This window comes from Ursus arctos, chromosome X (assembly GCF_023065955.2).
Source record: "Ursus arctos isolate Adak ecotype North America chromosome X, UrsArc2.0, whole genome shotgun sequence".
NCBI lineage: Eukaryota > Metazoa > Chordata > Mammalia > Carnivora > Ursidae > Ursus > Ursus arctos.
Window position 1 is genome coordinate 30,526,014 of NC_079873.1, and position 26,742 is coordinate 30,552,755.

General features: G+C 36.0%; 1 protein-coding gene across 1 annotated transcript in view; it reads left to right on the top strand.

Moving 5' to 3' along the window:
- CFAP47 (cilia and flagella associated protein 47) overlaps positions 1-26,742 on the top strand; it is a 478,944-nt gene that overhangs the window by 409,468 nt on the left and 42,734 nt on the right. Inside the window, exons 58-61 of the mRNA XM_048213784.2 lie at positions 8,444-8,603; positions 10,061-10,155; positions 13,948-14,100; positions 24,662-24,833. Of these exons, the coding sequence (XP_048069741.1) occupies positions 8,444-8,603; positions 10,061-10,155; positions 13,948-14,100; positions 24,662-24,833 (580 nt within the window). The remainder of the gene's footprint in view (positions 1-8,443; positions 8,604-10,060; positions 10,156-13,947; positions 14,101-24,661; positions 24,834-26,742) is intronic.

Genomic DNA, 26,742 nt, shown 5'->3' on the forward strand with positions numbered 1-26,742 from the left:
GGCATTAGCATTTATTAAGGAGACATTGATTTTTTTTTCCTTATAAGAGATCATTGCTATGTTTCATGTTGATTTTAGTTAACATATATCATGTAACTTGACAATCAATAATAAAGTTATTTGCAAAAAAAATATTTTTTTGAAACTATTGCTATTTATGAATTAGAGAGCACCTTTAAGAGTTCAGTGTTTAGGAGCACCTGGTGGCTCAGTCAGTTAAGCATCCAACTTTGATTTTGGCCCAGGTCATGATCTCAGGGTCATGGGATTAATCTCGGCATTTGGGGATTGAGCCCTGCCTCTGCGTTCAGGGTGGCGTCTGCTAGAGATTCTCTCTCCCTTTCCATCTGCCCCCTTCCTGTTCTCTCTCTCAATCTTTCTCTCTGTAAAAATAAAATAAAATCCTTAAAAAAAAAAAAAAAGAGCTCAGTGTTTGGTGACATTTACCATGCATGCTGCTGCCTAACATAAAGTATGCCCTGGTCTCCAGATAATTGTCATGAATGTTTATTAAATTATGTCCACAGCTGAGCATGATTTCACATTTTAATAAAATTTCTCTTCCTATTATGTCAGATGACCAATTTTCCACACAAATAAGCACAGGTTCCAATCACATGGATTTGTAATTATGATTTATAGCATAAGGCAGGTGGATTTCGTAGCTAGTCAGTGAAGCTACTGATTTTATTGTAGAACACAAAGCTACAGCTTTTCTTGTGCAAAGATGTCTGGATGCCTGCCTTTTAGAAAAGTCTCTATAACCTGAAATGTAGACCCACTTGTACCACTAGAATATTTCTACGCAGAGAGCAGAAATTGAACTTACTACAATAGTTTATATAATGTCTGGGCTTATAAAATGGAAGCCAAGGCACAGTTCCCCCCCCCTTTTTTTTGCCATTTTATGCAGTTTTCTTAGTTGCAGAAATATGGGTGAATATTCTAACAGAGAGAAGACTAGTATCTGCTTAAGCATTATAGGCCTTTAAGACAGGTAGAATGGTTGATAGATATATAGATGAGTAGGTGGAGAAAAAGGGAAGTAGAGAAATAAGTAAATTTTAAATGATGAACTTTTGGTGGGACGTGATTTTCCTTTAGTAAAATCTGCTTATAGTAAAATTTCCTACAGTGAATTGAAACGCAGTAACTACTACTGACATCCAGCATTTCCTCTTCTCACATCTGATATTCTTCCTGTTACATTGAAAATATAGAGTCAAATCAGAGTCTAATTGTCTGGTTCTTCCATTATACCAACCAGCCTAATTTTATTTTTATCCCTGTGTCTTGCATTCCCTCCCATTACATCAGAAAAGTTCTCTATGCTCTTGTGTCCATCCCTTTACTTGTTTGCTGAATCCCACAGCTACTCAACTACATGGAACTCTGCAGGAGTTTTCCCTTTTTGTCTTCTCTATAATAATGCTTACTGTATTATTCCTATCAACATACACATGCTATAATAATAGCTCCTGATGTTAAAAAGATATGTCTCTTTTTACCCCTTACCCTTGCCAGCTACAATCCCATTTGTCTGATCACTCTTTATTGCAAAACATGGTGAAAGGTTGCCTATACTTAACTATCCTCACTTCTTATACCATTATCTTTTGTACCTAAACAAATCTGGCTGTATGCCCCATTCGTCTACAGATACTCTTTTTAAGTTCATCAGTAACCTAACACTGCCAGATCTTATCATCTATATGCAGTCCTCGTCTTGCCCAGCTCGTGAGCTTTACTCGACACAGCTGATCTCTCAGTGTTTTGGAAACAGTGGGCTTCCAGGACTTAATTCTCCCTTGATTCTCCTTCTCTCTAGTAAGTGCTCCTTATTCTCTTTTGCATGTTTCTCCCCTGTTCCTGTCCCCATGACTTCCTGGAGGCCCAAAGCTCAGTCTCCTCTTCATTTCTAGCCACACTCATTCCTGATGAAGTCTCCTCATTCAGCCACACATGAGATTCTAAGAACTTCTAAGTTGATAGCCCCAGCTTCAACTGCTCCTTAAATCCAGGACATATAGCCACTTGCTATCTCCATAGTCCCTGCCATGGATGTCTACAAAGCTTCTCAAACTTCCTTCGGTGCTCTGTGCAAATGACACCTTATCAGAGAGGCCTTCCTGGACCACCCTATATTAACATCCACGTGACTCTAACCCTTTATTGTTTTAGTTACACCACACATACAAATACATTTTATTTATTGTTTGACTCCTAACCTCACCCCCTAACACATTCTGGAATACATGACTCAGGAAAGCAGGGTATACATTTTTTTTTCACTGTTTTATCCCCAGTGCTTATTATAGTGCATGGCACGTAGCATTTTCTGATTGAATAAGTGAAAGTATAAAACAGTGTAGAATCAGTGTATACTGTACAAAATGGGATTATGTGGATATAACTGGGTACCTTTGCAGTAGCAAAACCTTGATATGCACATTATATTAGCTTTTTCATAAGAGGAAAATCTCACTTAGAAATTTAAATCATGGGGCGCCTGGGTGGCACAGCGGTTAAGCGTCTGCCTTCGGCTCAGGGCGTGATCCCGGCGTTATGGGATCGAGCCCCACATCAGGCTCCTCTGCTGGGAGCCTGTTTCTTCCTCTCCCACTCCCCTTGCTTGTGTTCCCTCTCTCGCTGGCTGGCTCTATCCCGTCAAATAAATAAATAAATAAATCTTTAAAAAAAAAAAAAAGGAAATTTAAATCACTTTCTCAGTGCTAGCAAATAATAGAACAAAAATTTAAACTTCTAAAGTTCTATTCCTGTAAGTAAAGAGAGATCTTACATGCACATATGTACATGTATGCATGCATGCGCACATGCGTGCGTGTGCGCGCACACACACACTACTTAGTATGGTGCAGGGGCAAAGAGGACATGGTAATTGATCAATAAAGTTTATTAGTTACAGTACTAGACATTATTTTATCTTAGAATTTTCTGTGGGTGATTTTAATTGAAATTTAGCTACTTTCCAAGAAAATAATCAATACCCTGAAATTAATTTTTTGAATCTTACTTATCTTTTCTATTTATGAGGGAAAATGTTATCATAGAATATTATGGAATATTATGGAAGGAACATTAAGATTTTCTATTCTAAACACTCAGGTAAAGCTCAAAACTCTTCTCTCACCACTGTTGGGGCTTATGCAGCGTGTATTTGATGGCCTTTAATCACAGAAAACTCTCTCCTTCACTGTGCATCTGGTCAGGAGGCTCTGAGAGTGGATTTTTCACTCATTTTGAGCCAGCAATGAAGTGTTTACATTAAAACCAATATTTTTTTAAGTGTTACTTTGTTTTTACTTTTGCTAATGAATTCTTAGACTTAAAAAGCAAACACAAAACTTCAACTTACAGGTGCTTAGTTCATAGTGTAAAACTTACCTTAAGCAATCTACTTTTTTGTGTTGAATAACTCCAAAATCTTCTTTTAAAAGTATATGTCCCAAACTGAACGATTTTTCCTAAGAAGCATGGATTTGTATCTTTTCCCCAATTACCTGTTTTAGTAAATATGACCTTCCATTTAGTGCTTACTTTCTCTATACTAGTCCCTTTGATGGTATCTTCTTTGGATAATTTCTTTGTTAAATCTCAAGCATTAGCTAGCTCTTCAAAAGATAGAGTAAAGCAGCAACAGTCTGTAATCCTCAACAAAGAAAACACAATCCCTGAAATAACCTTTTTGCTAGTCATTAATGCCCCCATTCAGTTGACGAGATACAAACAGGAAGGGAAGAATCATCCCTTGCTTTTCCAGGATCATAGCAGCCAAATAGCAATCAGAGTCAAGTTTCTTTATCTGCCCTGTGTTTTTTTTTTTTTAAAGGATTTTTTTTTAAGATTTTATTTATTTATTTCAAGGAGAGAGACAGAGATAGCAAGAAAGTGCACAGCTGGGAGAAGCAGGCTCCCTACTGAGCAAGGAGCCTGATACGGGGCTCGATCCCAGGACCCTGGGATCATGACCTGAGCCAAAGGCAAATGCGTAACTGACTGAGCCACCCAGGTGCCACTGCCCTATGTTTTGAGAGTCTGGAATTAGAATTTCTTTAAGCAAATTCAATGGCATCCCATAGTTCAGCCTCTAAGATGAGAAAAGATAATTTCATGGATTAGTATGCTAGGGCTGCAATTACTAAATGCTAGACTGGGTATTAAAACTGGCTTCAACAAAATAAATTTATTTTCTCACAGTTCTGCAAGCTAGAAATCCAAGATCAAGGAATTGGGGGTTTGGTTTCTTCCGAGGTGTCTCTCCTTGGCTTGTAGATGGTTGCCTTCTCATTGTGTCCTCACATGGTCTTTCCTTTGGGGTATGCACATTCCTGGTGTATGTCTGTATATCTGAATTTCCTCTTTTTATAAGGACACCGGTCATATTGGACTAGGGCCCACCCTAACAGTCTTATTTTAACTTAACTGCCTCTGCAAAGGCCCTAACTCCAAATATAGTCACATTCTGAGATACAGGAAATCAGGGCTTCATCATATCAACGGCGGCCAGGGAGCAGTGACACACATAATTCAGCCCATAGCATCTCCGCAGGAACCAATGAAAGGACCGTTCTCCAAACTACCACATTAACAATTCTATACCATTTTTTTACTCATAATTTAAAGATCTAAATCAGTTTTTGAAAATATAAAGTATCCAAGTAGAAAGGGAATAGATTTCATGTTTGAAAATGGTTGCTGACAAGTCATGTTCATCTTGTACTCTTATTTAAAATTAAAATTTAAAACTTGTACTCTTATTTAAAATAAACCATGATAACCAAAATAATAGCATGACTTAGGGTGGTAATATGTTTCTTAGTATCTCTTTGATTACCTGACATGGGCCATTCCTACTGCCATGCTAAATATTAGAAATTTTGCTGTGGGAAGCAGTAATGTCATACCACTAAAGTGATTAAAAATGAATCTCCCAGGATGAAATACTTTCATTACTAAAATGAGGATTATGTTCATTTTACTCTCTTGAGAAGATTTTCTTCTAAGAAGGCAGGAAACCTCATAGCCATTAAAGCATTGTACAATTTCTGTATTTCAAATGGGAGATCCATTCATAAATATTTCTAACACCTTTAATCAAAAGAGCAATCAAAAGAGCAGTTTTAAAATATACTGAATAAAATTTGAATGCTAAATGCAGCAGGGCCATAGGAGATTTCAAAGGCAAAACAATAATATCACACTTTGTAATGTTTCTCAGATACTAAGCATGAAGTATTATCAGGGTTTTGAAACTTCTATAAATAATGTATACCTCTCATAAAAGATATAAGTCCATAAAATTAATTATGTAAAATAAAATGTGCATATTTCCCCTCCTCCCAGATGCTTATTAGGGTTTTGAACTTCAAGAATGATAACTGTAATAGAAAAAAAGTAAATACAGGTGTGGTTAGTTTGTGTGGTTACTATATGGAAATGGGATAAAACAGAAAGAGATAAGCTCAGAAAATGTTTTGAGTTTAGAATATGTTTATCAACCTAATGAGTATAATAATCATCATAGTAGCTGGATTTCCTTGTCAGAAGATAGAAAAAAACGGATATGGTTTCTCTCAGCTTCCTGCTAAATCCATTCAAAGATGCTGAAATAAGCCTTTAGCAAGACTGAGAACGAAAACTGGCAGAAAAGCTATTCCAAGAACCTAGAAGCACCTAATACAATGCCCAGCTGAGAAATATAAAATAAAGGCCATGTGCTTGCTCTTGGATAGATCGTGAATAGGCAAAAATGTCAGTTATCCCAAAAGTATAAATGTAGGGTGATTCTGTTAAATGTACTATTTGCCACTCCATCCATTTCCTGGAGCTAACTAACTGTTCATTCCAAGTATAGAAAAATTCTCTTTAAAAAATGAGCTGGAGGAAGAGGGAGGCAGTTCGTCCCACTAGAAAATAAAGCATCCATAATTACAACAACATGGCATGTACAAATGAAGCGAAAGAAAGACTGAAGAAATCTAGGGAATTCAGGAAAAGAGTAAAATATGTATGGACATGCCATGAAAGCAGCATTTCAAGTCAATGAATTTTTAAATAAGTGCTTTTGTATAATTAGTCCCATGTAGAAAATCAGTAACGTTAGATATATTCTTCATTTCATATGTATGGATAAATCACAAATGGATCAAGTAACTATAAAAACGAAAGCATATAGGTATTAGAAGAAAACATGGGTAGATTTTTTTATAAGGTAGAAGTGAGGACAGCTTTCCTGTCTCTACTCAAAGTGTTGCACAGGATAATGGGAAAACCACAGAAAATAAAACTCATTTTTAAGACACAAAATGAACTTGATAAATTCTCAAAGTTCTTTTCGATGTTAAATTTAAGTGATTTCATGGAAGTGAATAGTACCACAGTGATTCTTACTATTCAAACATATAAGAAAAGTGAAGGAGACTTATGATCACTTCAGCAGGGAACTCTTTCTACTTACAGACCAGTAAAACGTTACAGCCACAAATGGGCTACTGGATTTTTAACTAAATGGGTGTATTTATCATAGCATTGTCTTTCCATACTTTGAATCCAAACATTATAAGGAAGCACGGTGTTGGCAATGAATTGCCTTTTTGTATCCCTGTCTTGGCTCCTTACACCATCTAAGTGTCTAGGTTTTATTTTTCGTCATACTAAAATTTATTTTTAGTGATAACAGAATTTTGTAAGGTTAAATGATCATTTCTAAACTTGATTTGCTTGGGGATGCATGGATGGTTTATTCGACTCAGCTCTTGCTCTTTTTATTCTTATTCCAACCCTTTATCCTATCCTCTTGCTGCTTTTATCCATTTGAATGCAACATTAAACATCTAGAGTTCATGAAGACAAAGTTGAAGATGGCAGACATTGTTTAGATATCTTGGTAAGCAACACAGTCTTTCACTGGGACCTTGGCAAGTTTTTTAGCCAAATTGTCTCACTTTTTCCACCTCTAAAATGAGAAATGTAGTAGCGTGTAACTTGCAGTGATTTTCCGAGAATGAAGTGAGGTATTGTGTGAAAAATACTTAGCACAGAGCCTGACATATAGCAAGTATTCAATAAATATTAAGTAGTAATCATATTAATTATTAACTATTATTAACTATGCAATGAGACAGAACATTTTCATTTCATGAAGGAGTAAAATTTAAAAGTTTATAAGAATTTTGAGTTGGGATGTTTTTGCAAAGGGGCCATTTTCTAATTCCTTTCTTGATGTTCTTAATAGTTCAGTACAGTGTTCTTAGCTGAGACAAAATGGCTTTGAAAATCATTGATTTTATAACAAAGAATTTAAATAACCAGAATACAGTCAACAATCTCTTCTTATAAAGAAATAGTGTTACTCTTCAAAATAAAGGAAGACAGCCATCCATCGGAAATCCTCACTGCTTTAAATAGCCAGAAGCTCGCCATACTTCCCACCTCTCAATACTTGTCCAATAGGTAGGACGCATTGTTTTTCAAAGTGTGGCTGCATGACCATCTGCTTCTGGAATGCATAAGGAGCTACTTAAACATGCAGCTTTGGGGCCCCAGCCCAGACCGGAATAAGTCAGAATCTATAGGTGGAGCTTAGCAGGCTCCTGTCTTAACAAGTTTTGCAGGTAATTCTTAGGTAAAGGTTGAGAAATTTGAATTTTATTAGAACACAAGAAAATGCTGTCAGTTTTTCTGTCTTCTAGTTTTTACAACCTGGAGTTGATCCCCCTTTCTTTCACAAATAAGCTTTGGCTTCCCTCATGGACCAATTAAATAAATGAACAGTTTACTGGTAACAATTTTGGTACTCCAAGCAGAAACCTGGAGCTGTTATGGTCTAGAAAAAAAAAAATACACAAAGTAATAAAAGGGTCAAAAATTGCTGTACTTTGGCTTTTGCAAAATGTAGTAAGACTTGGGTGGGGGGCACCTGGGTGGCTCAGTTGTTTAAGCATCTGCCTTCCAGCTTGACCTAGGGCTCCCTGCTTAGCGGGGAGTTTGCTTTTCCCTCTCCCTCTGCCCCTCCCCCCATCTCATGTGCGCACTTACGCGCTCTCTCTCTCTCTCAAATAAATAAATAAAATCTTTTTAAAAATGTAGTAAGACTTGGAAAGACTCATGGGTTTTATGGTTCTTTTATCACTCTGGGAAACCCAAGCCATCACTTTCAACATTTCCTCATCCCTTCCAGCCTCCTCAGGAGAAGCTTCTTGCCTCAGGATAAAATGTGTTTTTTAATAGGGCCGATGGCATTTGAGGAAAATTAGTGAAGCCAGTGAAGTGCACTTATAATTTAGCATAAAGCATTTTCTTGCTCAGGAGTGATTTTGAAAAACTGATAGTAAGGAAAGGAACTAAGAGATTATTTTTGGCTGTTAAAATTATATTCTGGAAATGGTTACCACATTAAAAATTATTTCTGTGTTTTTTACAGGAATCACATTGCCTCCTAAAGGGAATATAGATATCCCGGTGTTATTTATGCCCAACATTATGAAATTACACAGAACAATGGTCATTGTTGAAATGATGAGGGCAAATAGAGAAAGTTGGCCTATTGACAATTTTGATGAATTGAGCACAGAGATGAAAAGGTAACTTTTAAATAAGGACACTGAATGAAAATGATTTTATTTTGACTGGTGCTGACACGATCACTTTCTTTTCTATGTTATGCAATGTAAAAGTTCATGATTTTATATTCTCTGAAGTATTGAGATTTATATGTTCAGAAGAGGAAAATACATTTGTTATATGGGTGTATATCATTTGACATTCAGAGGGATTTGAGGTTCAGAGTGATGAACAAGTCAACCTTAAGTATCATGTCAGTGAATCAGAATCACAGACAGGCAAAGGGACTCTTTTGACTGGGAAAATAGTTACTGCTGAGACAACAAATAATAAATCTCTAGAGAACAACCTGAAGCAGCTTGTCTTGGCAGAGTATAGGACTGGTGATGCTGGCATTCACCAAGCGATGGCCCTGTGCCAGGTGGGTATGACACCCTGAGGAAATGTCGCCATGGCTACTGCCATTTCCTGTGTCCTTACTAGGATGCAGATCGCTTGTGCCCTCTTTGCTTCACTGAAATTCAAGCAAACTCCAATAATGGTACAAAATGTATATGTCTTCTCTGCCTTTATAGTTTTGTTAAATAATGATCTAGAAGCCTTAATTAAAAAGAAATTCTTACTTTGTCCTACGTGTGGATATTTCTTCTCCACATTTAAAACAATTCTTTTCTGTGAGCCCATTAGTGTCCATTCTGCCTTGATGTTCACCATTCCGACAGTCAAGACTGCCTATGTATTTGTGGGTCCCAATGTAAAATGAAAATGAGGGGGCCCTCCTTCCAAACTGGTTGAGAATTTCAAGACCGTTACAGTGGTGTATTAAACAGGCATGGAACAATTCTAGGTGTGCGGTCCTTGTGCTGTTTGTTGCACAAGTCACGTGCTCATGAAGCTGGTCCTGCTGCTGTGTCTTAGGTTTCATTTTTAACAAGAAAAGTCCGTTTTCAACAATGACCAGAACCATTTTGTACTATTGCTGTTGTCTTGATGGTGTATGATGGACTTAGAATATTTTGACTAATGCCCTCTTTCTTTTAACCGATAACCCCCAAAAGTAAAGTCTTTGTCACTTTCTGAAGTCCTGTACTTAATGGTTTTTTTGTGTGTGTTTTGCCTGTCCAATTTAGAATATAACCCGTAGGAACTGTATAACATCTGATTAATCATGTTTTAGTCTCATCAATAAATACCAATACCAACTTTAAAAAGCAGGGAAAAGTTCTTCGTTTTTAACTTACATCTCACAATCATTGTGTTACATTTTTCGTTGTGATAATTTCCTAGGGTTTGCTTTGAAATGTTTCTGCAAAACATTTGCAGAAAATGTTTTGTATGTCATAGTTTCTCTCTACCGAAGTTTAAATTCATGAGCTTTGCTAAAATACCATTAAGTTAATAACAAATATTCTCTTCTATGCTAAAATTGAAAGTGTTCCTGTTTTTGTTCACTCTTCCTAATTTAATTTCTCATTAGAGCTATGGGAATAGAAAGTGGAGAAATCCAAGCAATATACTGGGTATACCCTATACTTGGACTTCCACAGGCACTACACACTAAATTCCCTCAAGGTACGTATATTTTAGAGTCAGAGAACACCAAGATTCTGAGTGATTTCAGAGGCTCCTTTAATCCCATTTTTTCTTGTACAAGCAAGAGAACTAAGGTCCAGAGAAAGTAAGTCGTGAAGTGAACAGTCCTACTGGTAGGAGCGCCAGGACTGAATCTGGTCTCCTAATCGTAAGTCCAATGATCTTTCCACCAAACCACACCATTTCCTGTTGTTCTTCCTGTTGGTGAAACCTCGAAATCAGCTAAGATAGAAATAACGTAACTTCAGGCCCCTTTATCCCACATTCTGTGAGGCCCTTGGAGCCCTGCTCTAGGCCTATAAGATTCCCAGGTACTTTGGTTCTTGGGTCACACTTACTTGCCAGATTCCAGCTTCTGTGTAAGTCTCATCCAAGAACTATCCTATGGGGACACTGATCCCTCTATTCTCTGTTGTCCCAGACACTAAACTTGCATGATGTCCTCCAAAAACCAGTCAGAATGTACTGAAGTTCTCAAGGAGGTTTACCTCACTACCATACACACAACATAAAATCCCTACTCTTAAAATGCCTTTCTTTTTCTCACCGACCCCTCTTTTTGTTTCCCCTACTCCAAACTTCTCTCAAGTTTCTGTGTGTTCTCTTTCCTCAATACTCTTCTCACTTCTGCATTCCTTGATTTTCCCAATTTCTTCCCAGAGTAAGCCTAAGAAATGCAATTCCTCTTGGATATTCATAAAGCAACCTCTTACCAGGCCTTACGCATGGTTCTTCATAACTAAGGAACGCTGAATTGCTCAGCCCTGTAAAGAGATCTCTCTTTTGGAGCCCCTCTCTTGAGCAACACGGATGACCTGAAAGAAGTCTTGAAATTTTGAATTTTTCTTCTCCTTCCAGTACCAATTTTTGGTAGTGAAACAGAGTTAGTCCTGTACTGGCATATATTATGTCACCACACTTCAAAAGAAGAGAAAATAATAAGTTTTGCTTGTGGATAACAGCATTTCCCCAGATACACTGAAGGCCAAGGTTACATATTGCCTTAAGTCGTTTAATTTTAAAATCCACATATCTAGCAGTACCTTTGACAGTAAATGTCATTTGTTTTACTTGAAGTATTTTTGCTCTTAAGTTAAAAAATTATCAACACATAAATGTTTCAAATATACTAAATTATCTTCTGGAATGCTTCACAAACATGCCAAAATGTTTCTTTAATTTCCTTGTGGAAGATAATTGTTTGTATACTTTCCATAGTGCTGAACGGTCCAAAATTTATAATACAGTCATCTGATCAAAGAGATGTAATAACCCCTAGACATTCCTCTGTTGAAATACTAACAGCAACATTGCTCCTGTTGACTGCAGACACAGTTTTGTTTTTCCCAAAGGTTTAAAGCAGATTTTTTTTCAGTCTGAAACAAAGCCTATGAAAACATAAAAGCATAAATTTCTTGCACCATTTTCTTCAAAGAAAGTTCAACATGCTGCAGAAACATAAAAGGCATTTTCCATCAAGTCACTTCTCTTGGTAATTACTCGATTTTTAAATGAAGTGTGAGTTCTATAAATACCCTGTGTTGCTTTAGCACAAGCCAGTAGTACCATCAGTGCTCTGAAACAGATTGTGTACTAGTTATTAAATCATTGTAGCAGAAGTCTAAAGCCTACTCTAGTAATTATTTTCGTCTACAAATGCCCTTGAGAAAACAATGAGTACAATTATATAAATACACGTTGCTTATTTTCCGTACAGTCCGTCCTTTGTTCTTATGAACACAGCAGAGAGAACCTATTGCTTTCCCTGCTCGGCTGCATCACCATCGATGCTTACTGTTTCCCTTCTGCTTTTCTGTGTCTGTCACTCAGGTCATTCTTAAACCCGGGGTACTTGTTGTTCTGTGAGCCACCTTTTCTTTGTGTGTATGCCTATCTGCTCCTATTCGTTGGGGCAGATAATTGGAAAAGGACTCTACTACTGTCACAGTGTGAAGACAATGGAACGTGAATCCATTGTGATTGAGTAATCCGTACATTGCCAGGGCACTGATTTCCAAAGGACTTAGAGGACAAGACTAGTGCCATGATATTAATTGTAACTTTGATCACACTAATTTCCGATTTAATGCTTTAAGATTGAAGCTAATTAAAACCAGAGAAGCCTGTATGTTTTCCTCAATCATTTCAACCTTCTTAATTTACATCTTGTGTTTCTCTACTTATTCTAAGTTCAATATCAACCTGTAAGTTTTAGAATTAAAAATAAATTTATGTTAGATATTTATAAACATGGCGTATATTGTGAAAAAACATAAATCTGAGGACATTATCCAGTTGTGCAGTTTAGATGAATGTATTATTATTGATGCTACAACAGTATAGTGTAATACACTTTAAAAGCTTTTTTATATTATGATTCCCTTTTATCCCCTATAGTAAATTTATGTTTTACATGCATCTGATTGATAAAAATATAGCATCTAACATATATATAATCTTTTTTAAAGATTTATTTATGTATTTATTTATTTATTTATTTATTTATTTATTTATTTATTGGAGGTGAGGAGAAGCAGAGGGAGGAAAGAGAGAATATCAAGTAGACTCCCTACTAAGTGTGGAGCCCGACATGGGTCTCAGTCTCACAACCCAGAGATCATGACCTGAGCCAAAATCAAGAGTCAGACGCTTAACCAACTGAGCCAGCCAGGTTCTCCAAGCATCTAACGTATTTTTGAGAAATAATATATTTATTTATATGCATTCTAGTATACGTGCTCCATGATATTATAGAGCTAATGCCAAAGGAATGCATTAATACTCCTTTGTATAATTAATAGTTGTATATAGAAACACTATTTTGGTTTCTCACAAGATCACTGACAACTTCTCCTGTACTTGATGTAAGAAAACATTGAAATTTAATATATATATATAAAAATATATAAGGATTCAGGGGCGCCTGGGTGGCTCAGTCGGTTGAGCATCCAATTCTTAGTTTCAGCTCAGGGCATGATCTCATGGGTCATGGGATCGAGCCCTGCGTCAGGCTCCCGGGCTCTCCGCTCAGCTGGGGGTCTGCTTGAAGATTCTCTCCCTCTGACCCTCACCCCACTTGTGCTCTCTGTCTCTTTTTCTCTCTCCGTCTCAAATAAATAAATCTTTAAAAATATATATAAAGTTTTAATGCTTTATATTAAATTAATATTATAATCACATTTTAACATTAATTTTAAATAATCCATTACAATTTTCTTTTTAACTGTTAGTGTATTTTGTGAATTTAAAAGCAGTTCACAGAAGAAAATCAAAATATTTTACTGACATAATTTAAATATGAATTTTAAGGTGCATGTGAATAAAGAACAGGAAATATTTTTGAAGTGTTATTATAAAATAAATGTTACAGAACTTATTTTTTAAAATTATTTGAAGGCATTTGCTGTAGTATTACTATGTAAGTAGAGTTTGGTATTTGCTACAATGAATATACAGATAGCTGAAAAAATCACGTGTTCCTGACTACCAGTTGAATTATTGATGAGACTAGGTGAGTTCCTAAATCAAATTTTACTTCCTAATATAATGTTCTGTAATCTAGTGTATATCTTCCAGGTTAATCTCTGTCATGCTATTTTTATATACTATTTAATATTCTTATTTGCTTCCAAAATGTCAATGTATATAGATATTACATGAGTGTGTGTGTGTGTTAATGCCAGATGCAATAAGTCAAAGTATGTGAAAAGATATTTTTCATGACATAATTCATTTTCTTCCATCTCAACTGGAAATATTTCTCTCCTGTAGTTGTCATAAAATGTCAGTCCAGGAAACGCGTAGAACAGCAGGTGGAAGTCACGCTGACTGGTGCTTTTTTGGGAGAAAATCCTATCTTAAATGCGACAGATTTTGTAGTGATTCCAAAAAAACATTCACATGATTCTTACAAAGATGTTAATGGTAAGAGAACCACAGTCATGGATATAAAAAATGATAATAAATAAAAAGTCAATTTCCTTAAATTGCAGGTTGCTGATTCTTCAGTTACATGAAAATCCACACCCAATTTGTTTCCGTTACAATATGCCCTTAAAATAGTGCTCAGCAAGTGTTCAGTGATGTTTGTTCTCTTCACATAGTGGTTATTTCCAAAAGGAAAATAATTATAGTTGTTAATGGATTTATAAGAATAGATTATTAATTCTGTCATCAGTGACAAGAGAAAAAGCTGTAATAACTAATTTCCATGTCCCTTCACTTTTAATCTCTTCCTTTATCTCTCTTTCTGATTTAAGGAATATGATTGAAACCATGTCTTGCAGCTTTAAATTCAGAAACACAACCTTGAATAAAATGTTCCTTATTTAAAGAAATCAAAAAATTGACATAAATTAGATGCCATCCCCAAATAAATTTTGTATAATAATCCCTCTGGCATTTTAAGTCTTAAAGAAAACTTCAACAAGTTAATATGAAGATCTGGCAAAATCAAATCCCAGTGATGCAAGGTTTATTTTTCAGCTGTCTTCCAGATGAACTGAGGTAGAATGCTTATATTTCACATTGAAAGGGAAATTTCCTATGGTAGTATTTTATTAAAATCAAGGGGGAGAATCAATGTTTATGTATTATTTAAAAAACAAATTGACAACAAAATTAAGTACGAAATTCCTGCAGAAGCAAAATATCTTCCCTAGTTTTCTCATTCATATCTGTAGTTTTTTACTTTGATCTTAGTATTGTTATCTTTTGTCTGATTTCATTAATTCAGTGATAAAAGAATATAAATGAGATATAACTGAAGAGAGACCAAATATATGAGTATAGAAAAGGTATATAAGAGTAAAATAGTTTTTAATTTTTTATAATATTGACTATTTCTATTAAATAAGAAATGCTCGTTTTAAACAATTCCAGAAATTTCTGAAGTGATATGCATAGCCACCCTCAACTCAAGTCAGTCCTACGTAGGTGGTTGTTACAACTTAATAAATTTGATATATACCGTCTTATGCTTCCAGCCATACCTGAGGGGTGGAAACATGCTAGGAATTTAACCAGCTATTTTAACCAAGACCAAATAACAATGACAAACAAGACAGGCTTATTTCTTATTTCTTTTCTTTTCTTTTTTTTTTTTAAGATTTTATTTATTAGAGAGAGAGCGCGCGTGCGCTCGGCCCATGAGTGGGGGAGGGGCAGGCTCCCCGCTGAGCAGGGAGCCAAGGCGAGGCTCATTCCAGGACCCTGAGATCATGACCTGAGCCAAAGGCAGATGCTTAACCAACTGAGCCACCCAGGCGTCCTTCATTTCTCTTTCACATGAAAGCCTGGACTTGTAGGCGGTCCAGGGAGTGTGGTGCCTGTGTCCCTTGAGATCATCCAGGGACCCAGGTTCCTTTTCTCTTGTTGCTCCCCCAACCCCTGTGTTGTCTTCATCTGCATGTCAGTTGTGCAGTCCCATCTGCAGTGGAGAGCAAGTGGGTTCCCTTTAAAGCCAGGACCTGAAGATGCACGCATCATTTCTACTTGCATCTCATTGGTCAGAATTCAGTTATATGGACACATCTAGCTGCAGTTGAGGCTGGGAAATGTAATCTCTTTATCCCAGGCCTAGATAAAATTTGGGGACTTTCTATTACTAAAAAAGAAGAAAGGAAAAAATAAATATTGGGAAGACAATGAGCAGTCTCTGCCGTATTTTATTTACTGTGAACTGATAAAATCTATCTATGGTCAATCCACCCAAAAGTACTTGATAAAAACTTATTACACATTAAGTATTTTTCTGGACCTGGAAACTCATACCCCCCATATCTCTCCTACCATGAAACTTATGTCCCCACTGTTTAGGGTAGAGTTTCAGTCATTTTCTGGGCAGCATGTCAAATCCCCCACTGTTTATCTTCATTTGTTGAAACTGTAATATGTAAAGCTGAAGGGTTTTTTTTTGCTTGCTTTTCTCTGCATGCCTGCTTTTGTCTCTTCTCCGGCCCACTTTCTCTGCCTACTCATCAACTTATACAAATGGCTCAGTCATGATCAATCAACCCTCTTTCACTTTTCCGGACACCCCTTGGTGTCTTCCAAAATAGATCATTCAAACTAGGATTTTGTTTTTGCAACCAAGCATTCTGACAGTAAATACAGAAGAGGATCTGGAAATAATATTTCTTAAATGAATTACAAGAATGTCAGAACAATCTCCCCCACATGCTCTCCTTATATGATTTGGAAGGTAATATTTTAAAAACTGGAGATGGAATTACGAAATGAATACCTACGTTAGATGTACCCAATATACTTAATAAAATCTTTGGAATTACAAAAAAAATAGTTCACACTAATTATTGTCTTTTCATTGACTAGCTAGATGTTGATAATATGAACTGTGTGAGTTAAGGAAATATTAAGTTGCACAGTGAGACATTTAATTTTTGATTATGTTAATTTATTAGTTATTTCTTTTTTCTCTTTGATTGAATTTTAGTTTTGTAATTGCAGAAATGCCAACTTAATCATAGACTGCTTAAATTTATAAAAAATGAAAACTTACATAAGGAGGGGAATTTTCTATTGCAAGTCTGTTCAATTACTCTTTATTTTAAAGAATCTCTGTTCATAATGAAATCAGACTGATGGAAACCATTTCCATTTATCTCAGAAATGTTATTATAAGTTTAATACAGATTTTGCTTTAATGAATCATGTATTAGCATTAGAGAAATGTAGGAATTATAGTTTTTAAGTAAATGAAACCCTGCCGACTTTCTTTTCTTCAACCAATAGATAATACTAAAGGGAATTCTGATTGTTTATGCAGATCACAGATAAAAATATCAGTGTAGGGGCGCCTGGGTAGCGCAGTTGTTAAGCGTCTGCCTTCGGCTCAGGGCGTGATCCTGGCGTTCTGGGATCGAGTCCCACATCGGGCTCCTCCGCTGGGAGCCTGCTTCTTCCTCCCCCACTCCCCCTGCTGTGTTCTCTCTCTCGCTGGCTGTCTCTCTGTCACATAAATAAATAAAATCTTAAAAAAAAAAAAATCAGTGTAGATTAACCTCAGAGTTCAAATGTGTTAACACAACTGTCAATTTCCAGTGATAAATAAATGTAAGCACTTTTTATTGAAATGGAACGTATTTTAATAAGCAGCCAACTTATAGTAAGTGTACCCCAGTAAATGTCCAGTACCTTTCTGAAGCAAGGTAGTTGTTTTGTGTGTCATCCTGCTGTGCTTAAGTGAGTTTTAATAACTGAGTGTTCAAACCTTGATTTCTATTTGAAATCTATCCTGTTGAAGGCAAAACGTTGATATTTCTGTGACATTGTAACGGAAGGCAAAAAATTGCTCATATGCAGAAACCATTTTAATATGTTCTTGCTACATTAAATTACTTATACCTTTGTTAGGTTGCAAGCTAAAGAAATTATAATTCTGATAATAGAAATTGATTAAATGTTATTACTGGAAAAAAGCCCACTTCCTTCTATATAAGCAGGGTCTTTAAGGAATCTGCCAATTTCGGGAGGTTTGAAAGGCATGTTAAGAAAATAGCTCTTGAAAATACACCTTTTGATATGGCTCGTATTTCACTGCTTCATTACTTTTCATGATGAAAAATAATACTTAATGCTGAAAATAACAATTTGGAAGGATTGCAGGCTTATCTCTTCCAATGAGTTCCTCTAAAATAGCTTTTTCTGTGCTCGATACTACCAGGCTCAAGAAGTTTATCTATTTTCTGGCTAAAGACATTTTAATTTGTGATTGTTTCTGTTCTGAAGCATGTCCTATATAGAAGTAGATTTGCTCAGTCCCCTCCCAAACTTAATGTTTTTCTCTGTCTTTATGGTACCTGAATATTTGATAAATCCGTCAACCTCTCCTTTGTCTGGGTTCCTTAAAGGCATCTGGTAATAACTTGATTCCTTTCCGTACCCGTATTCGAAAGATATAACCAACTTGCCTGCACTCTGTAAGTGTACCTGCTTGCCTGTCCCTTCTCACCTGTTTCTGTAAGGACAGGTCTGACCACAAAGTCTGAATACTATTTTAGTCTTCAGTATATGCAAAGGCAAGTGTTCAAAAGAATCATGTTGGTCACGCCAGTTTTTCCTTCCTGTGGTCCCTTAAATCCATTATGGTGGAAATTAAAGTCTCTTAAATCCATTATGGTGGAAATTAAAAAACTGTCTTGGACTATGATGGGGTGTTAGTTATGATCACTCATTAAACCCTTATATTCCCTCATCCAGGTTTATAACCAAAGAAGTAGATTAGAAATAAGGCAGATGGAGATCAAAAGGTTACCTCTATTCATTATAAAGGTGAACTGAAAAGTGACTTGGCACTATGGACTCGTTGGGGCTTATTAATACCTTCCACCAAAATGAAGTGCCTTCATCCCACACTAGCCAGTTGTAGACTCCTGTCAGGAGCAAACAACCTACACATGAAGTAGGAGAAAGTACACATTCTGGATTCAAGACATTAAGAAAGAAAAAGGTCTGCTCATCTGCTCACATTCCATTCCTTCACCCATATTCACTGATCAGATATGTTGCTACCCACCCCCCACCCATGGCAAGCCATGATGGGGGAGGCAGATTGATGCTGAGATTTTTTTTTCCTCCTATACTTTTCCTCTCTTGTGAGTGAATAGACCCTTCTATGTAAACACAGTAAGTAGGAGATCAGAATCCCCAACACTCCCTTCCCATCAGTCTCCTTTTATCTTCATCACCTTTCCCTAAGAGTCCAAAAATCCTTACCAAGCTTCATTAAATGAAAATGCTAGGACCTCTCTGGTCTCCTTCCACCCTGATTCCTCACACACACTATTGACTTAACCAGGATTGATCACCTTCATATTTTTTTCATTCAACAACAATCTTGAGAGCATCTTTGCGGCCAGATACTTTGCTGAGCCCCAGAGATGTCAAAATTAATAAGACACAACGACTGTTGTCAAGGAATTGAAAGAACATCTGTCCAATGTGTCGGATTTATGCACCTGCAGTATTTAAATCAATTGGTATTGCCCTACTGGAGTAATATTATATGTGGATATTTAGACTGTATTTTGCAATGTCACTTCTATAAGATTACAAATTATTCTCTGTGGGCATAATCTCCCCCATAATTGTATTTATTCTTCGTACATAATTCTTGGTCTATGCATTCTTCATGCCTCCCTGGAAATTAGTCCAGGGACTACCTCTATGAGACTTTTTCTCTGGGAATGGTTATATTGTTTAACTGCATATCAGATTCATGCCTCTTCCTTTTATTTTCCAAATGTTCTATAACTTGAGGCCATTGTTCTTTGATTAATCTGTTATCTTTTCTGTGTGTCCGATTTGCTAATTTATGTGTCACATTGGTCTCTTTTCCGTCATCTTGCTGTATGTTGTTTGCAAGTCATATGTAAATTCTCCTGCCCTGTTTGGTCTCTAATCACAAACAGCTCCTGAAAAACCTGTCATTGGTCCTTCCATGATCCTATCTTGGCCTCCAGATTTGATCCTTTCCTCCGCTTTTGTTCATTTTACTTTCTTTGTTCAAATCACTCTGTTAAGGCTTCTGTCCTAACTGTTCTAATGAGACTGCCCTTGGCAAGATGGTCACCCTTAACCAGTGCGCCTAATCCTATGGTCAGATTTGTGTCCTGAGCTCACTCAGCCTGTCAGCAGCATTTACCATTTGACCCAGTTGAAGGACTTCCTGATCTTAGTTTTCATGACTAGTCTTATTATTTATTCTCTCATTGGTTGTCTGTCCTCCATTTCTTTTGTTGGCTCCTCTTCTTCTGACCAGGATCTAAAAGTTTTAGGGGCGCCTGGGTGGCACATGGGCGCCTGGGTGGCACAGCGGTTGAGCGTCTGCCTTCGGCTCAGGGCGTGATCCCGGCGTTCTGGGATCGAGCCCCACATCAGGCTCCTCCGCTATGAGCCTGCTTCTTCCTCTCCCACTCCCCCTGCTTGTGTTCTCTCTCTCGCTGGCTGTCTCTACCTCTGTCAAATAAATAAATAAAATCTTAAAAAAAAAAAATTAAAAAAAAATAAAAGTTTTAGTGACCAAGGGCTCTGCCCTGAGGGCCACCAAACTTCATCGTGCCGGTTATGTCCTGCAGATGTCCAGAGGCTACTGCTAATGGTATCTTCTCAGCAGTTGTGCCACATGACCGGCCTCATATCCTAGATTGTGAAGTATAAAGCCAGACATCTAAGGTTCTTCCATTTCATCTCTTTAGGGCCTTGAGAAAATCACTTCACCTCTCTATAAACTTAGTTTCTTCAACTGTAACATGGAGAAAATAATAGTATCTACTTCATAGGCTATTTCTGAGGATTAAATATGTAAATGACTGGAATCCTTAGAAAGCATATGGTTCTCAGTATGTATTCCGTAAGTGTTAGTCCTTACCATTATTGTCATTCAAAGGTCTAGCTGGGTATTTTGTGACAGTGATGTATTAGAGTGCCCATCTTCAGTCACTGACAAATGATGTTTTATAATGGAAACATGGTACTCTCAATGTCATTCAGTGGGTTTTCTCATTAATACACAGAAGAATATTCTACGAAAAAGAAAGTACAAAAATATGGTGCCAAAATATTGGATAGAGACTGAAATTGGAACTTAATCTAATTGCTAAAAGTTCCGATCAAATATATATGTTGCAAGAAGTCCCTTTATCTTTTCTTTTTGTTATCTTGTTTCAAATAAAATGTGTAAGAAGAGCATCAGATGTGAGGCCACTTTCTTCCTTTAATTTTTCAGTTTGTAGTTTACTGTACTTGTAGTCATAGCAGAGGAACATGCAGTTATTTTAAATTAATCAAAATGTCTGGTCTGTTAAATGACCTTATGAAAGTGAAGTAAAAACATGTCAATGAAATGCCCCTTCAGTAAGATTTGCAACTTTATTTTTTTTAATTTTTTTAAGGTTTGCAACTTTATTAAAAAAATAGCAAGAGCGGTTCATTCTTCTTTACCTGTTCAAAGAAAATAGCTTTAGTGAATTTACCGAGCCTTCTCTGTTTTCTTTGAGTACTTTGCTGTCTTCATCTGTATCAAATTTGTCTCCAGCACTCCATTCATTCCTTAGGTGATTATGGTGGTCTAACAAATGTGCATGCCTCTTAGTGAAGAGAAAACTGCAGAAATTTAGGGAAAGAATATGAATAACAATGTTCAGTATTCTTGGATAGTCATCTCTCCATAATTGAGAACTTTTTGTTGGGTTTGCTTTGACATGTATTTCTTACAGATTAAAATGTATATGGTATAATAGTATATAATTTCAAAGTATATTTTGTAAATTAATTTGTTATAACTCAATACTTTCTGATTATTTATCGTATTTAGTCAAGTGTCCTCTTTTAAAAAAAAAATGACCGATGTTCTCCCACGTTGAATACAATTCAGTCATTGTCCTGTGAAAATTCACCTTAGTAATGAACCACTGGCCAGCGTAGCTCCCACTGCATGATTTATTGGCACTATGATACAGGCATTAGGTTGGATGATAATTACGCAGGGACACTCTCTGAATGGGAGACATGCCCCTTCTGTTCACTATAATGACTCTGCTGCCATACCCAAGTGATTATCACCTGTCTTCCTTTGTGACAGAATAGATAGATATGGATATAGATAAATATAGACATCATACTCTGAAATTCTGAGACCGGTTTGATTAGATATTTTGTATATACGTAAAGGGTATGAATACAGGACAGAAGTGGTAAACCTGTGATTCTAGTTGCCAGTCATGAGTGCTCACATACCTCCCACTTTATACACAGGGCATTATTCGATCTTCATCTCCATCTTCCTCTCACCCTTGTGCAAGCCACCACCTGGCCTGAACTGTGGAAACTTCCTTCAGTTCTCTTCGAAGCCCATTTTGCTCAATTTGCCATTAAAAGAGCACATTACTGACATACTTAAAACATTCAGTGGCCTCCTGTTATTCCTAGAAGTCCCAATTCCTCACCACACCCTGTATAGTCTTGCCTACTTTGCCAGCTTCATCTTTTGACAAACTCTTGCCTCTTCCTCTGCTTCATCCACATAAGTTCTTTCTCAAATGGGCTAAGGTGGTTTCCCCCCTTGGAAGACTCCCCCATGCTGCTCTGATGATGCCTACGAGGCATTTTTTTAATTTCTACATCTGGGCAACCTTTATCACCTTTCAATTTTGGTGTATTGGTTTCCTCCTCAGGACCTTCGCAGCCAGGTTCCCAGGACAGATGCACTCATGCCTCTTTTATTTCTCCATAATAACAGTTATCACAGTAATTAACAACTAGTGATGTTATTAGTAGTTTATTACCAGTTCTTGCCTCTCAGTCATCAGCTCCATGAGGACAAAAACCATAATTGTCATTTCAAAGAAAGTTTTTTACATACCAGTAAAACACAATTGAAGTCAAATATATCTTTATCCTATTAGTTTCATGCATTGAAGTGCCTTTTTAAGGGTTTGCTGAAAAACGATAGGATTTTCCCTCAATGTTGAAAAATTTGTTAGAGTAGTCCCAAGGACTGTTGACTTGTAACTTTGAAATTGTAATGTATATTATGGGAAACTACATTTATTTACTTTTTTTTTTTTTTAGGAAGGTGCAGGTATTCTCTTAGAGTTATAAGCTATGTTTGTCATGAGAGATTAATTTTATCCGACAATCACATAATTAATTTATACTGTCCTCACTGACTCAGCTCTTATCCACCCAATCCACACAAAAATACTGCATAGTTTCTCTCCAAATTAGAAGCATAACAAAAACCATGTTTCTCACTTGGTAATATGACTTTTCAAATAAAATGCGGAGACTCTAACAGATTACTTTTAAGATACAATACAGAATGTCAGTTTATTGTGATTTGGTCCAGGCTTCTTCTTTCCCTCTCCTTTATGGGCTCAGATCAATACATTCCAGTTACAGACAAGGGGGATATGTGTAGTTTGAAAAATATATTCATATTTCTATTTGTCTCACCTCCTATCTCTTAGCTGATAATCATGTCTCTATTTTGTACAATGGATCGTCTTATGATTACAATTATAACATCCATAGTGACAGATTCTCCACAGGGGATTCGGTGCTTCTGAAACTAAATTTAGCTTTTCATTTCTTGTCTTCATTCTGACACAAGCATTCCCATAAAGGCTTTAGTAATTAAGTAGAAACAGATGCAGAGCTCAACTACATACAGTATTTGCTTTAAAAATATTATGTTATTTGAATGCAATGAAAATTTCATCTCCCATTAACTACTCTAAAATTCTCAAATGTTCTTTCTTTGTATGGATTATGGCTTCCTAAGGAACATTTCCATATCTCATTCCCAGAACAAATAGACACATTATACGTAGACACATTGATTTTCCTGTAGCAAAGACAGGTTATTGATAGGAACAGTAATTGCTGATTTTGTCAACAGGATAAAAATCAGCAATTCAGGAGATCAGAAGTATACTTTTACATGTGGAAGAAGAAAAAAGGGACCTTGTAAGGGTGTGGGTCAGCCAGTTATTTTACATTAATAAGGTTTGCTGGATAATCATTAAATGTGACTTGGGCTTGCTACAGCCACGCTATTTTTCAGACTTCTACAGCATACATTATAATCACCTACGTCTCAAAGATGGTCTGTTTCTGTTTGGATTGCTTAAAGAAAGGTGGCATTCAGTTCTGTGAATCCAAGGATCACGTTTACCTTTATACACTAGAGACAAACTTTAGAAATTACCTCAGCTGTGGACCAGGTCACGTTATGGTTTTCTGACCTCTCTTCCATGATCCATATGCAACAAACTTCTCAATTTGGCATTTGTGCTCCTTTCATGTATGTGGAGAGTTAATATAATAGATGTTTGTGCTTTTCTTATACATGCCAGTACCAGATTTAAGATATTTTTCACATGTACCCAACAAAACCCTGCTGTAACTTTCCTCTGGTAACCTACTAGTTCAGAAAATATGGTTAACTAGATTGTCTCTGAAACCCCAGAATAAAACATGAAGAACTCTCTCTTTTATTAAAATATATCAGAACTTGAAAACTCTGCCCAAATAGATTGGGATGCTGCTTTAATATTGTTTAAACTTAATTCAAATCTTTCTTTATAAATTACAAGTCTATAAACTTTTAATATATTTATTATATAGACAGTGCCGTATTATTTATATTTTATGGTAAATATTGATTATTAATTTCCATCTGGCTATTTCTTGTTTCAAAAATCTCAATTTTAAAGATTTAAGATGATGGGAGTTGTCTTCTGAATTTATTTTTTTATTCATTCATTTATTTATTTACCTTTTAACAAAAGCATAACTAAGTACTAGTATATACCTGGCGATGCACTAGGTATTAGGAATACGAGGGTAAATAACATAAACCCTCTCCCAACCTCTAAATATCTGTGCGTGATTAGTGTTGACACGTAATTGGTTTTCAATCTATACATATTAAGTTGAATCATTTTAATCTTGATTTTCTTAGATATGCCTAAGAAACGTGAATTTGAATATGAAATTCAATTTGAATCTGAAGATATGAAGTCTTACTTGGGGTCCTGCGTAGCTTTATATATGATCAAAAAATCTTACCATATCAAATCTAAAATGGTAGAGTTGGTCTTCAATGTGGTATTTGCACCAAAGAAACCATTGAGGTAAACCTTTTTTCTTTAAATGATATTATTACTTTTTGAAACTACATATTGTTACTCTTTTAAACAAAATAATGTTGATTTTTCTTTCCATCTTTTATATTTGGATTGTATTACTTCTTTGTTGCTGTTGAGATAAATATTTTGGGCTAGATTATTTCTAGCTATCAAACTCTGAAAAGTATTCTGATGAGAAAAAATAGTCCAAATGATTAGAAATCTAAGATATCCTTCACAAATTGTGACCTCCCAAAGGTCACTCGGGTATAATATTCACAAAAGAGCAATGCACTTTGTAAAAATTTTTTAAAAATTACTGACTTGGTGCTGTGCATTAACAGCATGATGTTTCTTTTTTCTTTTTTTTTTTTAGATTTATTTATTTATTAGAGAGCTCGGGGGTGGGCAGAGGGACAGAATCATCAAGGAGACTCCCCACTGAACACAGAGCCTGGTGCGGGGCTCAATCTCAGGATCCTTGAGATCATGACCTGAACCAAAATCACTAGTTGGACACTTAACCTACTGAGCCACCCAGACACCCTAACGTGATGTTTCTTAGTACTACTTCAAAGGACCAGTTCGAATGATAAAAAATGCCTCAGCTGTGCTCTACTTTGTAGTTGCTGTCATTACCCCTTTACCACCAAAACTATAACATTGCCCATCCTTTAGTAAGGTTTAAGAGGATCATATTGGAATCTATGAGAATAGTGACCTTTGAATGTCCTTCGTCTGGAAAACCTCATCCAGTGTCTTTGTATTTCCCTCTTAGGCAACTGGTACTTAGCACATGCAAATGCTATATGATAGGTCACCTCTGAAATAGGGCTTTCTTTATGCCTTAATACAGAAATACCGATCAGTACCACAATACACACAAAGTACGAAATACAGCCTGGCAATGAAAAGATAGCTGAAGTACTACCTGTGCTTTTAATCGTTTCTGTAGTCTAACTACGTACTTGATGTAGCCAGACATGTATTTAGTGTGGCTCTGAATATGTAGTTCAATAAGTAAAAGATGCTAGGGTAATCTTCAGGAAACAGTAATAAAACAAAGCTGCAAGAAGATAGCATGCTGTAAACATTTATCTTCTCTTTTATTTCGATAGCTTTCTGTGTTTGTTTCATAGTATTTTTTTTAACATTTAGATTTGTGTTATGTTGATTTAGTGATATGGAAATTACCAGCAACAAGCAGAAGGGGAGAATGTTATCATTAGTGAATATGAGCACAACCAGTGTGAATTTATACCCCTTGAATATTTTGTGGATTTAGAGCTTCTTGGTGAATGTTTGCAAAACTGATTTAGGATTACTTGTATGCATGATTCATAAATTTTTGTGAGTGTTGTGTGATGGTCTGATGTAGTTTAATTCTGTTTTGTGTGTATATGTATATATTCATTTACTTTTGTCATTCCTTCTTTCTTATTTATTTGGGATGGTTCACTGGAAGACATACAGTTAAGTGAGAAAAACCAAAATAAACCCAATAGCTCTGAATTATGAAAAAGAACAAGAAAATAATTATACCTGAACCATGCTTTACCTAGATAAGTAAAATAAGTATTAAATTCAATTATTTTCTTCCTGTTTGGTGAGGTAAAAAAGAAAACAAAATGTTCATGTTTTGGTGAAAAGAAAATATAACATTATTTCACAACAGTAAATAACAAGGTAATTTTGTTACATTCCCCTTTTCACAGAATAGTGTATATAATAAAAAATAATAATAATAATGGTCAGGACCCTAACTGGTCATTTCACAAAAACAAACAAGGTTATTTCTACAGGTCTTGACCTTTTCTTTCAATAAAAATCAAGGGTCTAATTCAAAAACTTGAGAGATCAATAGTTAATATGGTCATGAATCAGCCTAATGATTCTAATTTAACACAGGTCTAAA